Source organism: Charadrius vociferus, unplaced genomic scaffold (genome assembly GCF_000708025.1).
Source record: "Charadrius vociferus isolate BGI_N301 unplaced genomic scaffold, ASM70802v2 scaffold125, whole genome shotgun sequence".
In the NCBI taxonomy this organism is placed as follows: Eukaryota; Metazoa; Chordata; class Aves; order Charadriiformes; family Charadriidae; genus Charadrius; species Charadrius vociferus.
The window spans coordinates 4,480,375-4,500,813 of record NW_009649036.1 but is presented as its reverse complement, the minus strand read 5'-3'; the positions used below and the strand labels follow the sequence as shown (position 1 = coordinate 4,500,813).

General features: G+C 40.9%; 1 protein-coding gene across 1 annotated transcript in view; it reads left to right on the top strand.

Moving 5' to 3' along the window:
* The first annotated feature begins 505 nt into the window (after positions 1-505).
* The window catches only part of SRGAP1 (SLIT-ROBO Rho GTPase activating protein 1), a 75,658-nt gene continuing 55,724 nt past the window's right edge, over positions 506-20,439 (top strand). The window contains exons 1-3 of the mRNA XM_009887819.1: positions 506-696; positions 4,071-4,233; positions 12,484-12,546. Coding sequence (XP_009886121.1) covers positions 554-696; positions 4,071-4,233; positions 12,484-12,546 — 369 coding nt within the window. The 5' untranslated portion in view covers positions 506-553. The remainder of the gene's footprint in view (positions 697-4,070; positions 4,234-12,483; positions 12,547-20,439) is intronic.

Sequence of the window (20,439 nt, the reverse complement as noted above, 5' to 3'; positions counted from 1 at the left end):
CAAGGTCCTTCCCATGGTGTACATGATGATACCACCCATTACGGTCCACCTGACAGTCAGCAGGCTGATCCTGGCCCAAAGGGTACTTGTTTAGCCTGCCATTTTTCAGGGCAGCAGAAGGAGCTGCTGCTCAAATGGTTGCACACCACCTCCTGCAAGGAGATCACTCCAAGCCAGACGTCGTGCTAATGCCAGGAAGAGGATGGGAGAGGAAGGGGGAGGCAGTTCTTCTGCTCATACGAGCCCAGCAGAGTCCTAACCCCTTGCCATAGCTGTTTGTGAGACAGACAGCGGGTGGGATGATGCTGTGGGCTGGGGCATCAGCATGTGGTGGCAAAAGTGAGAGCTGCCATTGCTGTGCCCCAGCACAGGACCTGAAATCCACATCCAGCTGGTATAGCTGCAGAGGCTGACGTAATTTGGTGTTGTAATTTTGGTTGGTAACACTCAGTTCTCATTTGCTTTCAGTGGTCTGAGTATATATGTGCTTCTTTCATTAGAGATCCGAGCTCAACTCATCGAGCAGCAAAAATGCCTGGAGCAGCAGACTGAAATGAGAGTGCAGCTTCTTCAGGATCTGCAGGATTTCTTCCGCAAGAAGTCAGAAATAGAGATGGAGTATTCCCGAAACCTGGAAAAATTGGCAGAGAGGTTCATGGCAAAAACCAGAAGTACAAAGGACCATCAGCAATACAAGTAAGACAGATTTCCTTCCCCCTCGCCCACATTAGCCATTGCTGGAGTGCTATGCCTTTCTTTGCTTCTGCTGGTTTTGAGTACTGCTATGTTGAGCCCAGGTTCAGAGACATGTTTAAAATTCCCACCCCTGTTTAGCAGTGTAGCAGTTCTCATTGCAATTGAAGGTAGCTGGGTGCCTAAATACTGTTTTGTTGATTTGGCCCTCCATAATTATTCATGTAAGCTTCTGACAAGTGATTCCAGTTTCTTAAATGTAAGTTCCACACGTATTATCCCTAGCCTAACATACAGAATTTAAACCACCTGAAATACAGCCAGTATCTAGAAGAGATGCAGAGCCCCTAAAGGGCTTGAAAGCTGTGTGCTATCTGTTGCAGTGGAGTTGATAGTATTTGAAAGTGTCTAAATAAAGGTCAATCACCATTACAAAAAAAAAAGGGGACGGGAATTTTGGCAAAAAAAGGCATTAAGAAAGAAAGCTATTTTGATTTGTTGTTGCACGTTAACTTGTGCTGCCTCTTTACAACTCTTATTCCTGAAAATGAAGATGATGTGAATGCTACGCCTTGCTTACAATTTGACATATCCCTTTCACGGCACAGTAAATTGTGTGCAAAACAAAAGTGGTTAGGTAGTATCTGGCAGAACATGTGCACATCATGTTTTCTAAAGTGTTTCAAATGCATTACTTGTTGGCAGAGTCTCGTCTGGTTATTTTCCTGACTTGAGCTGATTAATGAATGCATTTGCCTGGCTCTGTTATGCTTAGGGATATAAACCAATATTTTGTGCCGGGTCCTGCACTTGGGTCACAACAACCCTATGCAACACTACAGGCCTGGGGAAGAGTGGCTGGAAAGCTGCCCAGAGGAAAAGGACCTGGGGGTGGTGGTCGACAGCCAGCTGAATATCAGCTGGTAATGTGCCCAGGTGGCCAAGAAGGCCAATAACATCCTGGCTTGTGTCAGAAATAGTGTGGCCACCAGGACTAGGGGGATGATTGTCCCCAGGTACTCGGCGCTGGTGAGGCCCCACCTCAAATACTGTGTTCAGTTTTGGGCCCCACGCTATAAGAAAGACATAGAGGTGCTGGAGCATGTCCAGAGAAGGGCAATGAAGCTGGTGAAGGGTCCGGAGCACATGTCTTAGGAGGAGTGGCTGAGGGAACTGGGGTTGTTTAGCCTGGAGAAAAGGAGGCTGAGGGGAGACATCACTCTCTACAACTGCCTGAAAGGAGGTTGTAGCGAGGTGGGGGTTAGTCTCTTCTCCCGAGTAACAAGTGACAGGACAAGAGGAAGTGGCCTCAACTTGTGCCAGGGGAGGGTTCGATTAGATATTAGGAAAAAATTCTCCACTGAAAGGGTTGTCAAGCATTGGAACAGGCTGGCCAGGGCAGTGGTGGAGTCCCCATCCCTGGAGGTATTTTAAAAGACATGTAGATGTCGTGCTTAGGGATATGGCTTAGTGGTGGACTTGGCAGTGTTAGGTTAACAGTTGAAGATCTTAACTTGATGATCTTAAAGGTTCTTTCCAACCTAACTGTTTCCGTGGTTCTATGATTTTATGATTCTATGATTTGTGGTTGTAAAACTGAAAAATAAGTACCACTGTCCAGTCAGTGCTGTGCTACAGATACACAGACAGAGCTTTTGTTTCCAGAGAAAAGTCTTTTCCAAACATATCTGGCAAAGGAAAGGTTAATCCAAATACAGCCTGCACAGTTCAAAGAGCAATAACATATATTTCTTAAAATTCAGTTAAGTGACTCAATGATTCCCTGAAATAACCAACATGTGCATATGTCACCACTTCAGAGAGAGCCCTGGCTTGTGTTCAGCTTGTGGCAAAATCTTTTTGCTTTGTGCCTGCAAACATCTTTCCTTATTCTTAAACATGTGTTAAATCCAGACTGGCAGATGTGCACAGGGGTCATGACTGGAGTCCTGCCTTCAGGTTTGTTCTGCAATTCTCGGATTGCTTTGAGAAGAGGTTGCAGTGAAAGTCACTTTAACTGGTGGTCCCTCATGCTGTTCCTACCGTTCTCCCCAGAACAGGCAGGAAGGTCTGTAGGATTGCCTTTGGGACATGCAGAAGCAGTGAGGACCGAGTAATATCAGCACGGCCCTTCAGGGGTGCTCGTGTTGGCTGACTTGGCTGATAAAACCCTGAAGCTCCTTGCTGTGAGTAACACTGTTAAGATGTGAGTCTCAAACAAAATGGGGAAGTTTCCTTAACTCACTTCTGATTCAGAGCAAAGCACTGATGATTAAGAAAAGGCTTTTGTCTGTTAATCATTCGTTGTTGCTTTGATTCTGGGAGTGAAAGCTAAAGGTAGACAATTAGATGAGGAATTAAAGAGCATATTTCTAACAGTGAGAATAGTTAATTATTACAACAATTTACCAAAAGTTCAAGGAGTTTCTCAATTCTCAATTCATCACCACCTCTGGCTGTTTTATTTTCACGTGCTTGATTCTTTTGACTATAGGAAAATCCCTGCACAAGTGAAAAAAAGAAAGAGCAGCAAGTTTCTAGAGCACTTAGTTGCAAGGCAAACTTGAAATTAAAATTTCAACAAAATCATAAGGCAAATTTTGTAAATAGGTTTTTGTTGCCTGTGAAACAATTGTTGAATTACATGTATTTTTATTTTGATTTGTGTAAAAGAAATGAGAAATCACCTGGGATTTCATTTTTTGCAATATTAAAAACTTGGAGTGGGCCTACAATGCAGAAAGTCTGTCAACGAAATTCAGAACTGGACCACTGCAGAAGTCTGGTCCTGCTGTTTGTCTTGTAATTAAACCATCTGGCAGTGGTAGTAGCTGTGTATTTATGAGTGCTGTGAATTTATGAATGCTGATCACAGAATATGTATGCTTGTGATATTTCCTTCTACTTTTATAGCAGTTACACAAATCCATTGCAGTGAAACAGCTACACCTGCAATCATGAAGGATTTGGGATGCTCTTGCAGTGCTTGCTTATTTCTAATGTCAAAAATTAATTACTGTTACTCTTTCAGCAGTGACCTTTATTGATTTTGAATGTTTACATATACTCCATCTGTAAGCAACCGAAAGCTTTGTGGCATGATTTTTTTTATACTCTCAGGTGGCTTGCAGTGTTCTGAATTCTTACACTTTTTTGATATTTTTGTATCCATGCCTCATGGGATTTGTAGAATATGTCTTAAAAGAGTGATCTGAAGCTTGCCTAACCCAAGTAATTCCAAGAACAGATTGACAGACTGTTCAGAAGCAGACATTTTTATGTAAAAAGTTATGACTGTAAATGTCAGGAAGATGTTTGTGTTAATAATGTAACTTTTTCATTTCTATACATAATACCTGCGTGTATCTCCTCCTTAGGAAAGACCAGAACCTCTTGTCACCAGTGAATTGCTGGTACTTACTCCTGAACCAAGTGAGAAGAGAAAGCAAAGACCATGCAACGTTAAGTGATATCTACCTGAACAACGTGATCATGAGGTTCATGCAGATAAGCGAAGACTCCACCAGAATGTTCAAGAAGGTAATGCCTCTTCTGCAGTCCTCCAGCTGCCTTGTAAGATGCATGAGGGAGGCAAAAGTGTCCTAATAGGTAGCATTTGAGGAGAAGATTCAGCACACGTAGCATAAAATCTCTTTTAGCACACGTATAAATTCTTCATGACTGTTCTCGCAGAGCAAATCCTTAGTACTGAAGTGCCTGGGAACGTGATGTATGTGCTGGTGACCTTAAGAGCTGAGTCACAAATATCCAAAAGGCAGGGAAAAAAGCCTGTTCTTCTCTCAGAAGCACGCTTGTCTACCCATGCAGGAAAAAAACAGTCTTCACTTAGGACTCCCAAAATAGTAATGCTGTATTAATGAATTATTTGTAAAAACAGTACTTCATTGAAACTCTGTCATGAGAGAAACGGATTCAGCCCAAAGTAAGGGTGTGCCTTGTAGTGCCTTGGCATAAAGATGGTAGCGTATGCTGCGATTCTCCTAAAGTGTTTCCTTTCCTTCCCACTTTTGATAACATTGCTATTTCTATTAGATCATTTAAGCATTGTCTCTGTACGTGTGTCCTTGTACATGCCCGTTATGTGTTTTCATAACACATGCAATGTGCAAATCCCTCTTGTGCTAAGCAAGCACTCTATGCAGCTTCAGTTTTAGATCTATGTACTGTGTTTGCAGTCATTGTTATTATAATGTTCCAAAGTAAAAATAAATTATAAATGCACATCCGTCAGTCACAGTGGGGTGCTGGTAGGCAAGCGTCATACAAAAAACAGTTCAAAAAGAATAAAGGTTAAAGGATGTAAAGTGTGTGATTAAATGATAGCAAAGGTACCAGATTAATGTTTTCAAAATAGGGAACTGATTTCACATACACCTGACCACAGTCCTAGATTGAGAGCAATGGGGTGGGGAGAAGAATCATTTAGGGAGCGTGTAGGTTGGAGGAAAAAAATTTAAAACATGAATCAATTTTATTGGTGTGCATTAAAACCTGTAACAGGAGTAGAGTTGAAATTTATAGTTCCTCAATCAGTAATGGTCTGTTCACATAGTATGTCTGATGCATAGAACTGTAGTTCACAAACCACTGCATTTACTAATGCAGAAGATTATTATAGAAGTTGAAAAGATAATGAGGAAAGCAATGCTGCAGTACTGTCAACGTGGAGATATCTGAGATTTGCTTGAACCAGTAGAAATTTTTCTCTATTGAAACTGGCATGGATTTTCAGCTATTTATGTTGTATCTCAGAAATACCTTCTTTACTGGGTGTGCGTTATTAGACTAGCTTGTTTGCTTTCAGCATAGTTCAGTTCTTTAGCACTGGAGATCTTGCTTTTCCTTCCCTTTTCTCCAGATGCACTGTACGAAAATATCTAGATAAAGTTGTCCATGGAGAAGTCTGTGCTCTTGTTCATTCACTCGTAGCTTATTAATGGAGATTGCTGCAGCTTCCGTGTCAGAAAGAAGAAGATATGTGGATGTTTTCAGTGCATTAACAGGAGGCATGTTGTCCCACCTTCCTGACAGACTCATCTCTCTCCTCCATATCGTGCCCGGGAACATGCAACATTTCAAACTTTTTAGCATAGCTTCCTGAAGAAGAGCAAGCAGCAGTTCTTGCTTTTTTATTCCTAACTTGGATCTTCTGCAGGGGAAAGAAGAGAAAGGAAATGGAGGGAGTCCTGCTGTGCATAACCTGGAGCTCACATTAGTGGAGTCCACATCCTCAACAGCCCTGTCCTACCTTTCAGCTTTGCCAGCTGACACTCAGCGTGAGAGTGTCATAATAAATAGCTGTTAGCTGAGGTGGAGCACGGGCAGAGCAAGTTCACCAAAGGCTGCGTGAAGGGATCTGAGCCAGGCCCAGTAATGTGAGGGCAAGGGTGGCAGGAAGACACCTGGCATGGTGTGAGTGAGTTTCATGGGCATGTGGCCGAATGTGGCGTTGGTTGTTCACCAGTATCGATTCTGAGCATGCATTTTTAGGACAGTCTGTCAGGAATTAAAACTTGTTGGAGAAAGTTAGTACTTCCACTGCATCCCAGTGTGCACAATTCTTGCTGTGGTGCTTGCTGCAGAGTATTAGTAATTTATTTGCTGTTAGTTCCCAGCTGCAGAGCTGATTATAACTTGAGTGATGATGAAGCTCCAGTTTCTTTTCGGCAAAAAGGGAAGGGAGTTATAAAATGAGGTGAACAACATTGGACAGAGAGAAAACCAAGACCTGTGCAGGAAATGATTCTGTTAGGGCATTGTCTTGCTTTATTGATGAAGAACATAAGCTGTCTACATCTATGTTTAGTCCAAATGGGCAGCTTCAACTGTAGTGGTCTTTAAAGGTCCCTTCCAACCCAAACCATTCTATGAGTCTCTGATAATTTCTGCCAGATGGGAATGAGCAGTCTAACCTAAGGTACATCACAGACTGTCTCAGAAATGCTTAATGGATGTCTGCCAGGCAGCAGAAAGAGATTAGGTACAAAACTCATGTGTCCTGTACTACAGTCCCCCTTGCAGGAGAAAGGTCAGAGGAGAAAAGAGAAGGTGCACTTAGAATGAGGAAGGTGACATCCAACACTATCCTCCATCAAAATTGTATTCTCCCTAAAGAAAATGGTGTGGAATTTGTTGGAGATCTGTAAACATGAAATAGAATATTTAACCAATTTCTGTCACTTTCTGTAGGTTCTGTGAAATAGGTATTCTCTCTAAGTAGAAAATGTAAATAATAAAACAGTAGTAATATGCAGATTTTAAAAATAAAAACTAACAAGTGCATGCTTAATATTTTACTGCAGTCCATGGTCAAGAGCAGAAAATACACCCATGTAACATATCTGTACTCCATTGGCTTTCACAGCATTGCACATAGGAGCACTTCCCAAGTAATTTTCAAATGCCAGCTAATCAAGCTTCTCTATATTCGATAACAAGATCATTTAATTGTATATCTTCCAGTTTATACACCTAAGAGAGTTATCCATCACTGATATCGTCTTGTTTTAGTTCTCTCTCGGTCTTGCTGCAGCAGCTTCTGCATCTTTGGAGGTGCTTTAGCTCCACATCCAAGTCTGGAGAGTAACTACACCAAGTCCATGGTCAGAGCAGATCTCCGTCATTCTGCTCTGAAACCCCAATCTGCCTCTTGCAGAAAGGGAAAGTGTCTCAGAGTGGATTGCCCCATTGCTCACAAGCAAGATATGGGGAGACAACAGCAAAGTCACTCTGAGCTTCTTGGCTCTTTCTGCTCCTTCTTTTTTCTCCCCCTCTCTCCTCCCAAGAGGATGAGGCTGCCCATTCTGCTTCTCAGTGGTAGCCCTCACTGGCTTTTTCCACCTCGCTGCTGGGCGCGTAGGTCCGCAAATGAAACTTTTCCATGAAGTGAACCCAACATTTTCCAGAGGGGTACTGTTTGTGTGCTATCCTAAGATTGGTTCCAGCTTGAATTGTAGTAATGAAAAGAGCAAACAATTTCCTGGCCGTGCTCACCAGCCGAGTATTGTTTTGTTCCCTCTCCTGCTGATGTCTCCTGTGTGGGATACAGCACAAACTCACGAGTCTATAGCAATCCCTTTCTCTAGTCCTTCTGTAAAAGGTGTGTGCAATAGCCGGTGTTGGTCTATATGAAACGTCGTGCTGAGGGGTGTCTGTGCCCCTTGCCCTTGTCTCACTGTCTGTTCTTCCTCATTCCGGTTCTTCCTTTTGTGTGCACTTACACATCTGTCTCAACATTTGGATTGCTTTGGTGAAGTGATCCCTATTGGTTCTACCTTACGTGTTCTGATGGGCCAGGATATATTGTATTCAGGTATCTCATTGTACATGGCTTTCCTGTCTAGGCTGGCCCACTTTACATATAGATATTCATTATTTTTGTTCTCCCGGGAGCTCTTTGTCATTTTTTTTTTCGAGGGGTCAGGAACCAGCATCCGTTTTAATGTACTAAATGCAGGACAAAGATAGGATCTAGTTCAGAGATTTTGTGGCATTTATCTGATGATATTATGTCAGGCCTCATACTTCCAGATAGGCACTTAAGCACTTCTTTTTAGTTGCTGGCATATAAAAGCAGTACAGATTGCTGTTCCTGCCTGGCCTTCATGCTGCACATAAAATTACAAACATAAAGTAGCAGAGTTCAAACCTTGCATACTTGCGTGTTTCTTCAGGCAGATGGGGTAGATGGCCTCATGGGGACAATTAAAGAATAAAGTAATAAGGAAAAATGTCAAGCAGAAGGGAAAAGTATTATGCAGAACATTTCATGCAGTGATTCTGGTTACCCCAGCATTAATAATCAACTGTATAAACACATACCCACAAAATCCTTAAGCAGATTTGTATATTTATAATTTATAAACATGTATTTTCTTTGGACAGAAACCATAATGAGCCAAGATGAACATATCTTCCAGTGTTTACAGTAAAAGATGCTGGAGAAGCCAAGCACAATAAATATTTTAGTTCCATAATCTGACTATTAACAAGGAATATGACTACCTGCCAAATCTATTTGACGTTATAAAGATTGTGGCATATATAGAGATCTTTTGCATCATTTTCTTAAACATTTAAAGATTTAAAGGGATAGCAAAGCTATTTGTTGCTATAGACTGGCAAATTCGGGACAAATTTTTACTATGAGTTATGTCATTGTCACCGCAGCTCATGAAAGCTCGTTAAAAGAAGGGTTTGTACATCACTTCCCCTGGGGACCAGCAGCAGACTCATTTAAAAGCAATAGTCTCAGAATATTTTCCCTAAATGATGTAACTGAGAGTAGCATTGTGTGTGCTACAGACACTAAAGAGTTCCAGGAAGAACTGAACCGGCTATTAAATTTCAGTTAAAAAAAACCCCAAAAATAAAGTTTGGGTGCCCAATTATGCTCTAACTGAAATGGATGGCAAAATTCTTACAGACTTCAATGAAAGCGTATTAATGTGGAATAAAATTTTAAGTTTCTCAGACATTAATCCATAAGTATAAATCTGGATAACATCAGTAGGACCACTGATGTGTTGAATGTTGAGCACACACTGAAAGGGTGGTTTAGGTACACTTGTCTGTTGCATGGGCGTGATCCTACTATTAGGTAAAAAAAAAATATGCTAGTCCCTTAATGCTTTGAACTAGATCAGTAACATATACAATATTTTTAGCAAGAGTTTGCCTGTGCTCTAACATTTTTATTATGTTCTTTGTTCTTTTGGTTATAGATGCTGATACATTTCTCTAGGACATAGTGAATAAAGAAGCACCTCAGTGATTGTGTTTGTCAGGTTTTAATGGCCTGATTAGAGCTATCAACTCAGCCCAGGAAAATGCGTGCTGCATCTTACATTCTGTTGTTTGGCTACCCTGAGGATAGGCTCCTAGAGGACCACACCGTTCAAACATGCTGAAATATTGCGGAGAATAGGTAGCATAAAAGAGAAATAGGAGAGCCATTAACCGCTGAAAATAAATGCACTTATCTGGTGCTCTAACGCGCTATATATTACACACTAAAAGCCGTATCGCTTGCCACTCGAGTCAGTATTTCTTGATCTTAAATGCTAATGTAAAATGTGTTGGTTCTTGAAAATAAATCCCTTTTATACTGCTAAGGTTAACCAAATTTCCTGATTTTTATTGGACAATTTCTACAAAATCTTTCATTGGAAAGAAGCAGCAACTGACATATCCATCACTACAGGCAGCCTCTGGAGGTTGGGTTCCCCAGATGAACTGATGGAAGGATGGTTCATCTATGATCATGTGGCGTTGCTAGGCTGTCTCTTTCTAATTTTTACTCTTTTTGCTGGTCACCTCCCTCTCCTTTTGCTTCCCATTTTAAAGCCTATTGTCCTTTCCTACAAACATCTCCCTCTTCCCTCTGTTTTGATCTCTTTCATTCACCTTCAAATTTACCATTGATCAATGAGTTGTCTGGAAAAGATCATGTATGCATGGTGGCCAGTAAACCTTGAGGGCTAGACAAAGCTCTACAGGAGCAAAGAGAAGAAATGGGTCCTAGTAAATAGTCATCATTCCCTGAATCCTCAACTCATCTGGTGTCTATTTGCATTAAGGTGTAATTGAAGAGCAGAAAAGGAGGGTGTGTCTTTCAATGAACTGCTCTGTGCTTTGCTTACAACAAAATCTGCAAAGTGTAAAGATAAAATTGGGTTGGGGTTTTCTGTCTCACCTTCTCAAACAAACTTTTGCACTGCCAGGTTAAGGCATGCTGCCTTAGAATCAGTGTTGCTATGTTCAGGGCTTGAGTTGTCATCGACTTTGAGATGGTAGTGACCGACGGTTGAAAGGAATAAATTGCTTGAAGCTGGAGTTCACCTACACACAGTTTTTTCCCCACACGTGTATGCTTTCATCTTCCAGTCTTAATGTCAACCATCTTATTTGTATGTTTTGTCCTTCTTTCTGCTAAAGTAATTCAAGAAACAGACCGCTCATATTCAGCACTAGAGAAGCAGCTATCCAAGAGAAAACAGGTGGCCTCCACTTCTTGGAGCTTTGAGATGTGTAAGCTGTGTCAGAGCTGTGCTGCTGACTTTTAAAGGCAGGCTGCCAATGTAAAGCAATGAAAAGCAATTCAGAATTTTTGCTAAAGCTTTTACTGTGTTTCCCCACAGCAGCTTGCAAATCTGCAATCCTTTTCCAATTCTTTCCAAGCACTCCGTGCACTGTTATGCCTATGAATTTTTGTCCTTCATATTAGATGAAAATAATCTGATGTTTGCAAAGAAATGGAATTAGTAAGCTTTATGTTCTAGTTACTTCAGTAGTAGAGCATAACTCATGAAAAATACCAGACTTTGAAAAGTGTAAGCAATAAGGAAGTTTCATAGTAGTTCTGTGTAACTTGGCTTCAGAGCATCTGTCTCACTGTGCCTTAGCTGCTACAGCTAATGCCCTTGGGAACACAAGAACTTCACTGAAGTGTTTTTTAATTTCTATTTCTAGCTTCTTGTTAGTTAAAAATCATCTTGCATATAAGGATTGGAGTGAATACTGATAAGTGGTATGGCAGGTTCCTTTAAAATACTGCCCAGAGTTAGGAGTATGACAGTAGGAATAGACGAAAAAATTCAAAATATTCTGTTCCAGCTACTGTATGTCTCTGTTTCATCCTCCTGGAAGACGCAGTGGGTGGGATGTGTAGCGTGGTTCCTCCTCATATGTGGGCGTTGCACTGGAAAATCTCATTCAAAAACCATTATTCCTGCAGGTGTTTTAGTGATGGCCAAGTATGTGTTAGCGGCCTCGGAGATGAGTTGTCCCTGAGGATTTTCCTTTGGCTTCTATACAAATACAAAGTACTTCTCATAGCTAAGGCCAGTATCTATCATGAAGTTGGAGTTTTTTAGAAGCTGGGCTAGTTATCAATTTATTCACAGGAAAAAAAAGCTGACATTTCCAGAATGGATGTTACAATGCTGAGCACTGCAGAAGAAATGTAGCCAGGCTGTTTGCCAAGTCCCGTAGCTCTATTCTATAGCTGTTTTCCAAAGGCTGTGGTACAAATCCCTTCAACTCTTGCACAGTTGCCACAATTTTCATCTGATTGAACTGCTATGGTCAGCTAACAAAGGAATATATTTGAATGAGACTCCAATTAAATACTCTTATTTTGACATACTTGCTTTCTTTAATAACTACTGCTAAGCATTTCTTTTTTTCTGGGTCAGAATGAAAGTAAAGACACAGTCCAGAAAAGCTAAACAAAGCTGTTTCAGCAGCCCACTCTGTGGAATATTTTGCAGTTGGGTATCTGTTTCAAAGAGGAGCCACAATTATTTCTTGCATAAATATTTAGATAGTTGCATGTGCTGAGAAACAAAGACTATTCTAATGTAAAATTGGGCTGGATGTCCCTCTAGAATATCACATTCCACATGGTTTAGTTTTTTGTATATATCATAGCAGTTGTAAAACAGTATACAGTTTGTTCCATTAAAAAGGCTTATAACATTAATCCTGACCTTCACCCTTTCTGTTTGCACCTAATTTCCTGATTCTTCATGGGGAAATCTCTCAAATTAATTCAGGGTTCCCTTTTAGAAGTCTTCTATCCAGATACTGTGTGTTACCTCTGCTTCCCTGAATTGTTATTTTTAGTGCCCTGTAATTCTCTCAGAACGGTGTCTTTGCGAGCAATATTGCATTCACTATCTAGGATGAACAATGAGTACATATATCAAGAAGCAAATGTGTGGTGCAGTTTTTGCATGCCTTTAACTAATGACTTCTTTTTAATTACAGAGCAAAGAGATTGCGTTTCAGCTTCATGAAGACTTAATGAAAGTTCTTAACGAGCTTTACACAGTAAGTACAGTTACTTACTTAGCTTATCTTATACAAATTCCATATTGGACTTCTTCTATAAGCTTTAAGTGTCCGTTTATCTAGCAAGTTACACCCCAGTGGAGATGCTTATTTTTGTCTTTCCACACAAGTCTGAACTATCTCTTTCGGAAAGATTACTCACTTGTTTACAATACATATGCTAATACTTTCAGGATTACTCTTTATTTTCAACCCTTTTTCCCCCCAGACTATGCTAAGCCAGTTTATTATAAGTTTTGCTGATTATTAATGAGGCATTTCTACTCAGAGCTTACCAGAGCAAAGCTTCTTCCTTTTCTGCCTTGTTTTTGTCCATGTTGCCATCTGCTTGGTTTGACTCATGGACTACACCAAGTAAAAATCAGTAAATGTTACTTATGTGCCCTCCCCCTCTCCCTGGCTGGCATAAGTAAATAATGAAAAGAGAAACAGAAAATAGAGGGTTGTGTAGGCTTTCCGTACCATTCAGAGAGTTTATAATGAAAGCACTCTAAGCGTTTTGGAAAGCTGCTGCTAACCCGTTGGAAAATCTGAGAGAAGGTAGGTCTGAACTCCTTTTCCTGTTTGAAACTCATCTACGCAACTAGAGGATGAGGTCTTGTCTACTTAAAAAATGTTTCCCAAAATATTTTGGGAGGACATGTTCTGACAAAAAACAAAACATGAATTAGTCTTTGTTTTAGACATAGCTATACAATGAAGAGGAACTGGTGACATCCACCTGTTACATAAGTCTGTTGATTCCTGGTGGTTGAAGAAGTTGTACATCTAAATTCTCCCTTCTGTCTGGAAGAACTGAAATATCTATGCTTTAGTACATTGCATAAGTCTCTAGATTGCTCCCTTCCCTATCCTCAACATTTGGGGGACTAGGAAAAAAACCCACAATATCTGTATCAAGAAACGGTTTCCGATTTTAAGGAAGTTTAGGAAGAGCTCAGAGACCAGCTCTTCTCAGGGAGACATCAGTCAAGCATTACTTTTGTGCAGCTCATCTGTTTTCCTTATGACCTAGGGAAAATTGTGCACCCATCAGAGTATGGGTTGAAGAACATTTGAACTCAAGAACAACTTAGGTGGCAAAAAAAAGATCTGAAGAAATTTAGACCTGTCTCACTGTCCTGGGTTCTTTTGGATTGTAGTTAATGGACACAGATTCCTAAAACCTACCTAAACCTTTTTCTTTTTTTTTTTTTTTTGAGGGCTTTTCTTTGGGGCTTTTGTTTTCTAAAATCACCACTGATTTTTTAGGGTGCGATACTGCAAAACCTTGTCGGCTCAGGCCTGTAGTCAGTGAAGTATGCAGGGATCAGCTTCTGCAAAGTAGTTAGTGATAGCTGCAGACAATTCACGCAGCTGCAGGGGATCAGCAACTGTAGGAGCCATTGCACAAGTGGGGCTTCTGTGGTGAGTAAGCCCTGAAATACAGTCTTGTTTCAATTAAACAGTTGCATAACTTTAGTGCCTGGCGAGGAACAGGATTAGTGCCCGTGCTCCCAGGGTAGGAAAACAGTAAAGCACGTGCTCAAATACTTTGCTTAATCACTGGTGAAAATCTGCAAGACTGGACTTTGCTATTTTCGCTTTTTCTTCACACTAGTGCTGTATCTTCCCACTGATGGCTACAGATTTATTCAGATACTAACTTCCATGTTATGGCTTCCAGTGAATGCTGATTCCTTTCTCCGAATTTGAGATTTTTGTGAAAGAGGAAGGTTTTTTAATTTAATAAAATACAGAGCATGTGCACTATTTGAATTAGGCCACTGCTGCAGGATGGCTTCTTGGGATGGAATTTACTTCACCTAATTTTCAGGCATCTGCAGTGTGGGTACAAATATCTTAGCTTGCCATCTGTGTTCCAGTTATAGTCACTGGAAATCTAATATGGGGAGATCAGACCCCTTTGTCTGATCAGATGCAAGCATCTGCTTTAGATGTATATACACCATTAACTCCGTTGTCCAGCTTTTCACTGATCACAAGGACTTGTTGAACTGTAGATGCCCACATTGAGCCAGATACAACCCACGCTTAGTAAAGTGACAGTATGGTGCAGAGTAGCATCTGTTCTGCTGCTTGCATGTTTAGAATGATCATCAGCATATCTGTGTATTATATTTTTTATATTTTAGATTTATATTATTGTGTACATAAAGGTAGAACAATATCTAGACAGATGGAAACCTCATGCACAGGTTTTTAGTTCTTTGTGACATTTACTGTTAACAGAATAAGATCATAGTGGACTTACCAAAACAAGTATCTACAATTTTAGTCGCCAGAAGTTATGTTTCTCAGTTACTTACAAAAAAGGAGAAGTCATCTTTCTGTTTGCCCCATGATTGAGGGGGGGCGAAGAAAAAATTTCAGTCTTACTATTGTGAGATAAATCTTTGTGGCCAAAAGAAAGCAAATTAATTTCAAGTCCATGGATAACATACTAATATTGAAGTCTCCCCCTACTACTTGGTTCTGTTGTGGTTTTTTTTCAAAGGAATGATACCTTCATGAAGTATAACCTTATTGGAGTTTAAATACCTCTGCCTTTGAGTGAGGGAAAAGTATCAGAGCTTTTAATGTGTATGAAAAAGGGTTTAATAATCTGTTTACTTCTTATCATCATCCGTATCTTACAAGAAAGGTCTGTAAATTAAGGTCACCTTCCAAAATTAAAAAACAAGCAAACAGTTTTGCATAAAAGTGTTTTGAACAGAATGAGAGAACTAAAATCACTAAAAGCTAAAGTAGTAACAGGTGCTTGTTCTGAGGCACAGCTGTATAGTCAATGTGAAGAAATTGCATCGTTTTTTTGTCACTTATTGAACTTCACACATAAGGAGTGGGTCCCTTAAGCACACGTATTAAGATGTTACATGCCTGGATTTCTTTAATGCTATGGGATCAAGGGCTGAATGAAATGCTTGTTTCAAACCCAAATGATAAGACGCTCTGCCACCCATGTCTAGCATGCCAGACAGACCTGAGGCCTCACCTCACCTACTTTCAGACTCCTCAAGCACCAGATATCTTGAAACCACTTTATCTAGAATGATCCATAATAAACAGGATGTTTGAAGGAATTGCTGTTGATTTGGTCCAGATATTTTTAATGGATGAGTTCAAACACAAGCTACTAAATATCAGAATACCAACTGACTTTTTCTCTGGTGATACGGCTGTATCAAGTGTCCTAGTCTTCTGTGTCATGGAAGGTGCCAGAAAAAAAAGGTGACTTTGGGACCTGTCTCTGAATATCTAGTCTTCTGCCTCAGAAAATCCTTTTTAACCCATTCATAGGGCCAGATCTAAAACCGGCTGTAGTTAGGGAGTTCTGTCCATTGGTTTTGATGGGATTTAGATCAAACAAGTCTATAAGCAGTACTGTAGATTTTGCAGAGAAGAAACTGCTTTAAAAGAAGAAAATAAGAAATCACTGAGAAATTGAAGAGACGTGCCACCTTCCACTAAGGGTGCATTATGAAGATTTTCAATTAAAAAAACTTTCTGCTCAAAGATAGTTTTTAAGTTGTGAAAGTTTGAACCTCTGCCTTTTGAGAGAGAGAGAGAAGAAAGCATTTTGGCTGCTTATTTAATGTGGAAAAGCTCAGAACTGCAATGAAATGTCAAAAAAAAAAAGAAAATAAAATCAGACAATTTGGATTATTAAATACCTACTGTTCTTTAAAAATGCACGCTAATAAGAGACCTTTGTCCTTGCTTACACGTTATGTAATTAATTCTTTTTCCCATTTTCATGACTAGGAATTATCATGGAAGTAGGAGATTTGTACCATAGGTCTTCATTTACTCACTGTGAGTAGCTTAGCTTGTGTTGACTTTGGCTCATGCTATCCTCAGTAAAATTACACATCGTGTCCAGGATTGTTGAAAAAATAAGAACAGAAGCAGGGGAACCATAGCTTCAGAAGATGAGCTAAGAACTTGTGAACAAAGCAGGCTTATTTTGCTGAATTAACCAAATTTTGTAAAGAAAATTTTACTTTTTCGTTTTCCATCTCTTTTATATGGGGAAGGTTTTCTTAAATGTTACGTTACATATTTGTGTGCTTTCTACGTTACTCGCATGACTAGTGAAAATGCATTTTAAGACTATCTCTTCAATTCTCAGTATTTTATCAAAACACCATGCTAAAAACAATTGAATAGCTAAGCTTCATTCTGTATCTTTTCAAGTTCAGTAAATTATGAGTGGTGAGTACTTTTAATTATGCATAGCTTCTCCCTGGCTATGCCAGCCAGTCAGTCTTTTCAGGTCTGCAGCATCCCAGCTGCTGCATTCCTGTCTTACTCCTCTCCCTACTACACTTTCAGCCAATGTAGACTAGTAGTTAGTCCCATGTTTTAAGCAAGGTTGTCAGCTATTGAAACTAGAGTAAGGAATATCTTTTGAGTGAGTGGGGATGGGGAAAGAGGAGCCTGGTAAGTTGTGTGCAGTCACAGAGCATAGTTTATTTCCTGCCAATTACAGGAAAAAAAGTTGGTCAAACTGAAAACTGTAGGAGGTTTGGGTTGATATTTTTTGTGAACTGAGAGATTTAGAAATCTTCTTACATGTTGACTTAAAGAGGCAACAGACTATTGATTGATCATCTTTGCAACAGAGCGAGCTCCTCAGTCAAACTCTTCTGCCATTTCTCTGGAAAGCTAAAGTATCTTGTATTACCAGATCGAGTCCTGGAATATGACAGCAACATCTGAGTGACTGGGAATGGTAGGAAGCAGAAGGTAGGCAGACTCTTTTCTTGCAGTGAAGGGAGGTCTCCACTGGATTTATTTAAGGGTCAGGGCATATTCATAAATGACCTCTAAAGGAGTCAGGGAGGGATTAATGAGGTGACAAGTTTTCTAAAAATACAGAGCTGGTCCAGTGATAAGGGTAAGGGTGAATGGTGGAGAAAAGTGATGCACATCATAAAAATACTTCTTCATGTCTTCCACTTGGCATACCAAAATACTCCTACTGGCATCACACTTTTCACAAGCAGTACAAATGAAAGGCTTTCAGAAAAATGAAACAGTAGGGGCAGTCCAAAGCAAACAATTTAATATTAAATAAGACAGGGCTGCTGTGCCACTTGCATTTTCCATTGCTTTATGTTACTCTTTAAAAATCTTGGCTGTTTAATTTCTCAAGGTAGTTGCTGCCAGATTTTCTTTTTCCTTTGCTGAAATAACACAGAATCTGGATTTTCTATAGAAAAGTTAAGTCCAATTTACTGTAGCACAGCAGAGATCTGAGAAGGTGAAATCGGTAATTCTGTATTGGTAGTAATATATCAGTGACAATTCCTGGAAGTACATCAGAGGTTGGTTTGGAAGTGAATAGGATGCTGAAAACAGCTAACACTGAGCCTACTTAACTGCTAGAGGCCACTGGTGTAGTAAAATTGGCATAAGATTTTACTTATTTCTTGGATAAAGTACTAGCTAACCTGATTTAATGAATCCCTTGCAACTCCACCTTCTGATAAGAACTCACGACTTCGCAGAGACAATTCTGAAACAATTCAAACACTGTAATTGTAACATGAATGAACTACTGTTCCGTTAAACGCCTGTTTCCTGAGAAACGCTGTGAAAAAGCTCTTAATTGTGCAGTTTTATTATAAAAATGAAGTACATGGTAACACATGGTAATTCCAGTATATTTTAGCTTTGTAGTATTCAGTCTTAGTATGTTGGGTTAAGAAGTTTTCAAGAAAATAAGTATGCATGTAGAAAAGGAAAGCCAGTGCCTTGCTACAGGAAAGTTCCTGTCTTGTAGCCCACAGAAGTACAGCAGTAATTACTGTCTTGTTGATGGATTTGCCCAGATAAAAATTGTGGGTTTCAATAAAATAATTATCTAAGGGTTTACTCTAATGTGCCTTTCCCTGTGATAAGTGCTATCTTCTGCCCTAAGCCTACTTGCTGAGCTCTTATGAATGATGCTAAAAATTCGGCACACAAAATGAGACATTTATATCACTAAGTGAACAACCTGTCACCTACAAGTGGGAGAGTACAGTTTGGGTAGCATAATCTTTTTCATCTGCTTGTAGTCTGACTTAGTTATCTGACAGAAATCTGTATTTTACATCACTGGATCTGCAGAATAAATGTGCTAAATTAATAGGAGATAAACTCACTGTTTAATTTTAGAATAGAATCATAGAATGGTCTAGGTCGGAAGGGACCTTAAAGATCATATGGTTCCAACCCCCCTGCCATGGGCAGGGACACCTCCCACTAGACCAGGTTGCTCAAAGCCCTGTCCAACCTGGCCTTGAACACGTCCAGGGATGGGGCATATACAGCTTCTCTGGGCAACCTGTTCCAGTGCCTTACCACCCTCATAGGGAATTTTTTTTTCCTAATATCTGTTCTAAAGCTACCCTCTTCCAGTTTGAAGACATTCTCCCTTGTCCTATCACTACATGCCCTAGTAAAAGGTCCCTCTCCAGCCTTCTTGTAGGCCCCTTTCTGATACTGGAAGGCTTCTATAAGGTCTCCCTGGAGTCTTCTCTTCTCCAGGCTGAACAACCCCAACTCTCTTAGCCTGTCCTCATAGGAGAGGTACTCCAGCCCTCTGGTCATCTTCATGGCCCTCCTCTGGGCCTGCTCCAACAGGTCCACGTCCTTCTTATGCTGGGGGCTCCAGAGCTGGACGCAGTGTTCCAGGTGGAGTCTCACAGAGTGGAGTAGAGGAGCAGAATCACCTCCCTCGACCTGCTGGCCACACTTCTTTTGATGCAGCCCAGGATGTGGTTGGCCTTCTGTGCTGCAAGCGCACATTGGCGGCTCATGTTGAGCTTCTCATCAACCAACACCCCCAAGTCCTTCTCCTCAGGGCTGCTCTCAATCCGTTCTCCACCCAGCTTGTATGTGTGCTTGGGATTGCCCCAGCCCACGTGCAGGACCTTGCACTTAGCCTTGTTGAACTTCATGAGGTTTGCACAGGCCCACCTCTCAAGCCTGTCCAGGTCCCTCTGGATAGCATCCCTCCTCTCCAGTGTGTTGACCACTCCACACAGTGTGGTTTCGTTGGCAAACTTGCTGAGGGTGTACTCCATCCCAACATCCATGTCCCCAACAAAGATGTTAAACAGCACGGGTCCCAGTACCAACCCCTGAGGAACGCCACTTGTCACTGCTCGCCACTTGGACATGGTACCATTGACCACCACTCTTTGAGTGCAACCGTCCAGCCAGTTCCTTATCCACTGAGTGGTCCATCCGTCAAATCCATGTCGCTCCAGTTTAGAGACCAGGTGTCAAATGCTTTGCACAAGTCCAGGTAGATGACATCTGTTGCTCTCCCCTTATCCACCAACGGAGTAACGCTGTTGTAGAAGGTCACCAAATTTGTCAGGCGTGGTTAGCCCTTAGTGAAGCCATGTTGGCTGTCACCGATCACCTCATCTTTTTTAATGTGCCTTAGCAGAGTTTCCAGGAGGATCTGCTCCATGATTTACCGGGCACAGATGTGAGACTGACTGGCCTGTAGTTCCCCAGCTCTTCTTTTTTACCCTTTTTAAAAATGGGGGTTATGTTTCCCCTTTTCCAATCAGTGGAAACTTCACCATACTGCCATAACTTCTCAAATGTGATGGATAGTGGCTCGGCAACTTCATCTGCCAATTTCCTCAGGACCCGCAGATGAATCTCATCACATCCCATGGACTTGTGCACCTTCAGTTCCTCAGCTTGGTCTGGAACCTGGTCTTCTCCTACAGTGGGCAGTACCTCATTCTTCCAGTCCCTGCCTTTGCTTTCTGCAACTTCGGTGGTGTGGTTAGAGCCCTTCCCAGTGAAGACCGAGGCGAAGAAGTCGTCGAGTATCTCAGCCTTCTCCATGTCCCGGATGAC